Genomic DNA, 6000 nt, shown 5'->3' with positions numbered 1-6000 from the left:
ATTGTTAACAAGCAGCAAATGGGCTTCACAGCTAGCCCTCACTGACCTCTGTAGTTACAGGCACTGTAGAGCAATTCATCCTCAAAATTCCCAGCAGAAGCACAGAGGTTCTTTAAAGCTTCTTTCAGCAGCTCAGTTCACCCTTCTCAGCAAGGACTCACCAGCCTTCCAGTATCCAATGTAAACCCATAGCAGGAGCGTGGTGGGCTGAGCTGCTGAAAGAAGAACGAATGAGACAAAATATCAGGTTTTCCCCACGCTTGCCAGTGTATGGGCAAACAAGACATTCCCCTCTGCTCACAAACTAACACAGGCAGTATTTCTATTACCATGATGCACTAATTATTTTAGCTTGGTATTCATAATTCAATACATTTGTAAAGCAAACACTGTATATTCTGCAGCATGTATGTATCTAAATTTGACTTGGTATCAGTCCCATGTAATCCCCTGCAGAGCAGCACATAGTCTGGTTGAAGATGGGACAGCAATGGGGGCCAACCAGGTGTGCTGCATGCAAATGTGCTGATGAGCTGACATGAGGAGAGAGCGGAGTGAGCAAAAGGCTGACTCCATCTGTCTGCTGCGGCTCCTTTACTGACCAGTCAGCAGTTTGGGGATGGAAAGATGATACCAATGTAACAGAGAAAGGATTTGTCACCCTTCAGGCTATGGTGTCTTGCATGGCTGTGTATCGGAGGACTGAATGGACAGAAATATAAAACATGTGGCAGATAAAACATGTCCCAAAAAGCCATTTCATCTGCATATTTATACGTTTGCCTGGAGTTCAACCTCAAATGTTTTTTTTTTTCTATAGGAAATCACTATGGAGGGGATTTATCAAAACTGGAGCAGATGTACACGGCAACCAATCAGCTTTTCTCTTCAGTTTGTTCAGTTAAGATTTGAGAATGAAAGAGATGCGGATTGGTTGCCATGCTCATCTGCTCAAGGTTTTGATAAATTCCCCTCAATATGTATTTTACCTGATCAGTTTTAATAAAGACGTCAAAGTCCGCTGATTTTCCACTGGTGACTGCTCAATAAAGATACCACAAATACCAGCAGCTTCAGCAGGGTTTCCCTCTGCTCTACAGTGCTGTGATATTCCAAGTGACCGGTTCTTTAATTTTTCTTACAACACTGATGTTTCTACATAGGAAGGTCACACATATAATGGTATTCAATATTCATAAGTCCCAGTAGCTCATCGGTGACCTGTGCATTATGTTGTAATATTTTAAAATGGTTACATGGACCACGCCCTTTTATCCCAGCCCCCCAAAACAAGCCAGCTACCCATTGGTCTGTATATAAGAACATATTTTACCAGTATTTACTGACAGAACTCAATCATACAGCTGGAAATAACACGCCAGATACTAAACAATTTATTCCAGTTTATTGGTTTCTCCGGTTTTTGGGGTTTACAAATTAGTGGACTTTCACAGTGAGGCACAAAGCACAGTAAAAAGCTTCAAATATCTTGGTTTGCTAGCTAGTGTATCCAAAAATAGTGTTTAAAATGTATTGAATATTCTAGAAAAGAAGATTGTTACAAGGAAACAGTTTGCTATAAAAGTTATTTTAACATAGAACAGGAAAAAAAACTATTAAAAATCTTTTTTTGATAATTTCACCTCTGAAAATAGAAATTTCTATGGTAACCTTCCTCAGAAAAATAATCAGTGTTTATGAACGCATGAAAGGAAAAGAGCCGCAAAAGGAACTTATCGGTTCGGCAAAATGTATTTTTGCTTTTTCCTCCCACTAGGTGCATCTGGTTTTCCTAAAGTAGAATGATAATATCGCTACTGATGTTGTTCGTAGACCGAGTGTTCCAATGTCTTACCGCAACCTATATACAGTTTATTCTATGCCAATTATACACATAAATAAGAACATCCACAAGTCTAGAGTGAACGGATCTATATATATATTACACTGTCATAGTAACAAGGGTTAAATTAAAAAGGGAAGTCCACACAATCTTGCGTTTCAGATTTTAGTAGATGTGGAAGAGTTAAACCTAAATCTGTTCCTTCCCAATAGATATATTAAAGCAGAAACCCAGGTAGTGATTGAGAGGATGTCCCACCCAAAACCTCATCTATTGGAGTTCTGTACTACAGACGGAGAGGTCCATTTTTATTACGGTAGAAGTAAAAATGGTTGTGCTGCGTTACTTTTTCCGAGGCATTCCCAAATTGTGCTGGGACGGCCCCATTCTGTACGGTACATACCCCACACTGGTCCACTCTAAATTTTGTGATGTTCATTATATACTCTATACTACTAATCATCACAGTATTGGCATATAGACATTAGTCACACCATTAGGACTTCCAAATTCCACCCTGTTTGATGATCGGCCATACGTTTGCTAATGGGATCTCTATATATCTCTTGTGGGTTAGGGTGCTAACATATTTGAGCTTGAGTTCTCAGGTCTACACACCTGCCATGGCCAATAAGAGGATTCCTATGCTGGACTTTTTGTTAATTTTAGATTTAAAAATTAGCAGGAGGAGCACAACAGGAACTTCCAAAATGTTAAGTAGGAAGAAAGCCTAGAATATGGCAGGAATATCTTGCCAGCGTAATCCTCAAGGCATGCAAGAAGCCAGCAGATGACTTCACATACCAAACTCGATCTAGAAGTGATATAAATGACTTTTGGGTGGTCTGACCCTTTGATTCAGTAGCACAGTACACACTGCTTACGGGTTCCTACCAGAAAAGGACGGTGCTGGATAGATGGCATTCCCACAAAATACATAAACATGTCCCAGTTCTATGCTGCTAACACTGATACTTTAGTATCACTCAAGGCATGCAAGAAGCCAGCAGATGACTTCACATACCAAACTCGATCTAGAAGTGAAATAAATGACTTTTGGGTGGTCTGACCCTTTAAATTCAGTAGCACAGTATACACTGCTTTAGGTTTCTTCCCAGTAAAGGACGGTGCTGGATAAATGGCATTCCCACAAAATACATATAGATGTTCCAGTTCTATGCTGCTAACACTGATACTTTAGTATCACTCAAGGCTGGTAAGTGTATACCAAGACAGAGTGTGATCATTGCAGACCTTATAGCAGTTTTCTTGTTACCATCCTGCAAAGTCTTATCTGAAAGTTTTATTTACGTTGTGACTTTATTTTATATCTTATTGTTTTCTATATTATGGGCATTTGTTTAGTCTGGTGAATCCCAGTATACCAACATGGAACGCGCCAGGCCAGGAAAACAGATAAGGAGTGCTTAAAAAGAGGCATAACCATCTTCCAGGAGGCCAACTGCACTTTCTGAAAATGTTAGTTGCCTGGCTGTCATGCTGATCAGTGTTTTCGGAGGAGCTGATGTAGTACAAGTATGCCGCAAAAAAGTTCAGGCTTTCTAATCTGCATCTTTGTTATGGGACAGACACCATCAGGCAACTGGTATTGGTATTCCTCATAGTACAGGTTTCCTTTAATATTGGAGTTGCCCTGTTTTAGATAGCTACTGGTCTCATTTTACAAGTTTTTGTCGCATGTAATTTCTCAGTACATCCATGAAGAATGACAAGTAAAATGTTATTACTGGACTGTATGCATGAAGATGTGATGCTAGGAAGTCAGAATGTCTGTAGGTGTTGCCACTACCAATATGACACACAGGCCTTCTAGACACCTCACAGGCTCTAAACGTGGTCCGGCCAAGAACATCTGCCTCATGCTTGCAAAGTATCTGAAAGGAAAGTATCTGTTACCTAGAGCAACCCCATTCATAAAATGCACGTTCATCAACAAACAGGAAAAACCAGACTGATGTGTGCGACACCCTCTCCTTTCATATATTTCTTCGGCATATGACGTTCATCAATAATCCTTTTTGTTCTGAAGTAACTGCATAGGAATAAAGGTAGATGAATAGCGTACAGCTGTCATGGCAGAAGTACGGGGCTTATCTGGCAATGTCTGAGCAGCCCCAAAACAAGCATAGAGTTCATAAGTAGCAGAATGCCTCTGGTCTATACTTGATCCAGATCGGGTGACTCAGAAAAAAGCAAAGCCAAGGTATCAGCCTGACAACCAAGGAACTAGCAGTCAAGAGAAGAGATCAACAAAGGCAGCTTACAGAATTCCATCATGGCACATGGCAGGTGTACTTGGCAGAAAAACAGATGTGGATGAAACTATAAACCACAGAAAAACAATGTTGTGTCTTCAATGCAGTGACTCAATAGCGGTTGAAACTGCCTTTTCCCTAACTTGTTCTCATCCCAAAACACAATCAATGGAGCCATTTTGTGAGGTAAATCCAGCTTATAGTCTTCCCACCAGGAACTTCTGATATCACTAAGCTAATGCTATTTATGAAGTGTCCATTCTATGGTACGAATAACTGTGTGAAAAGCACCATCATTTATAAGACAGCCCTAGGAGTTCTGATAAAATCCAAACCATATTATTATCGTCAAAGGCAATGGGACAGCTTTTAAAATGGCCGCCTGAGCACTACAGGCTAAATTTACAAACATCACTTTGATGAAAAGTACCAGAGTTAAACCCCGTTTACAGATTTGCACTGGACAATAGATTGAGGACTACAAATTTGAATAAATCAGTAGTTGCATTACATAACCGATCACGGGTGGATATTCCAGTTCAATATCATATCATTCTTACGCATTAATTTGGTCCCCTTCCGATATTCATATTTACCACAAACCAGTTATTCTACTTGGCAGACAAAGGGTTAAACAACATCGACAAGTATAAATAAGCCCTTCCAAAAGTAGAGATCTGCTATTTAAATTATCACAAGGACACCTAAAACTCGCATACAAATTTCCATCTCCCTAGTATAAAAAAAAAAGTCATATATAAAATTACAATGAAAGTTTCTCTTCCCCAATTTCTCAGAATTCTGTAGATGTCGGCTCTGTGTGATCAGATATTACAGGTCTTTGATATTGTTCTGCCAGGAATCAAGTGTGGGGATTTTAAGGGACGGTGACGTGGAAGGGACTCCCCGGGATGTGCTCTTCTCCCCATTTCACCACCAGGGTGTAGTCTCCCTTCTCCTTCACGTGATAGTTGACGTTGTATTGCTTGTTGCCCAGATGTTTCACGGATACTTCTTCACAGGGGATTGTGGGTCCGTGGACGCCGACTAATAATATGTTAGAACCTGGAACGATATTGAAAGGAAAAGTCAATTAAAAAGTAAATACATTTTCTTTTGTGAAAGTATTGCAGTGTAAAGCCAGGTGTACGCGTATATATTTTCTCGGTCCAATCAGCGCGCTGAATGAAGAAAATAGAACAGATTCCTCCATCAACAGTTATGCACGTTGATGGAGGAATCTCCTGCTGTTTCTAGTGAAAATCTGATTGGCTTCCAGCTCCGTTCAGCCGAGAATTCTCCAACCGACTACTTCGATCAGCTAATTAAGAGATTTCGGCCGGAAGGGTGCCAACAGCGGTTTGTACCAGGCTTAAGTCACTTTTCATCTTTCAAAAAGTGCCTAAAGTGACCCTGTCACCATAGGGTGTTTGTGTCTTTGAGACAGCATTGAAAAAGCAGCATTTCGAGCCACAAATATTAATTCCACACTTCCGGGGTTGGAAAACTTGCTTCTTCTCCCGCATTCAGTGGTTTCTCCTAACCGCTTGAAAGCTACTAGAGGACATACAAGTCGACAAGAAGAACCATTGCGTGCAGCAGAGGCACTAGGTATTAGACCCATCTGACTGGTCGAACTGCAGTGGCCGAAGAGCAGTGCAGTTTTGCAGGGTTATTCCTGAAAGGGTGAAGGGTTTGGAGAAGGCAGGAGAAGTGAATCTAGGCCAAAATAGCCGATTTGGAAGAATTCTCCTATTCCTCTCACTTTCCAGTTCAGCTATGTTGTCTTAGATTGTTCTCTTCTCCTGCCTTCTCCAAACCCTTCACCCTTTTGTGAATAACCCTGTTGGTGTTTTAAGACATGGGATTTTGTGAAAAGCT

The 6000-nt window shown here is 40.7% G+C and overlaps 1 protein-coding gene across 5 annotated transcripts in view; it reads right to left on the bottom strand.

Annotated features, from left to right (window-relative positions):
- Window positions 1–4710: 4710 nt before the first annotated feature.
- Window positions 4711–6000, bottom strand: part of FLNB (filamin B) — a 198609-nt gene continuing 197319 nt past the window's right edge. For all 5 annotated transcript variants that reach the window (XM_018562459.1, XM_018562460.1, XM_018562461.1 and 2 more), the window contains one exon: window positions 4711–5184. In XM_018562459.1, the coding sequence (XP_018417961.1) occupies window positions 4997–5184 (188 nt within the window). In that variant the 3' untranslated portion in view covers window positions 4711–4996. The remainder of the gene's footprint in view (window positions 5185–6000) is intronic.

This window comes from Nanorana parkeri, unplaced genomic scaffold (genome assembly GCF_000935625.1).
Source record: "Nanorana parkeri isolate BGI_ZX_2015 unplaced genomic scaffold, ASM93562v1 scaffold578, whole genome shotgun sequence".
In the NCBI taxonomy this organism is placed as follows: Eukaryota; Metazoa; Chordata; class Amphibia; order Anura; family Dicroglossidae; genus Nanorana; species Nanorana parkeri.
Note: the sequence above shows the minus strand (reverse complement) of the source record. Positions and strands in the feature narration are given on the sequence as shown.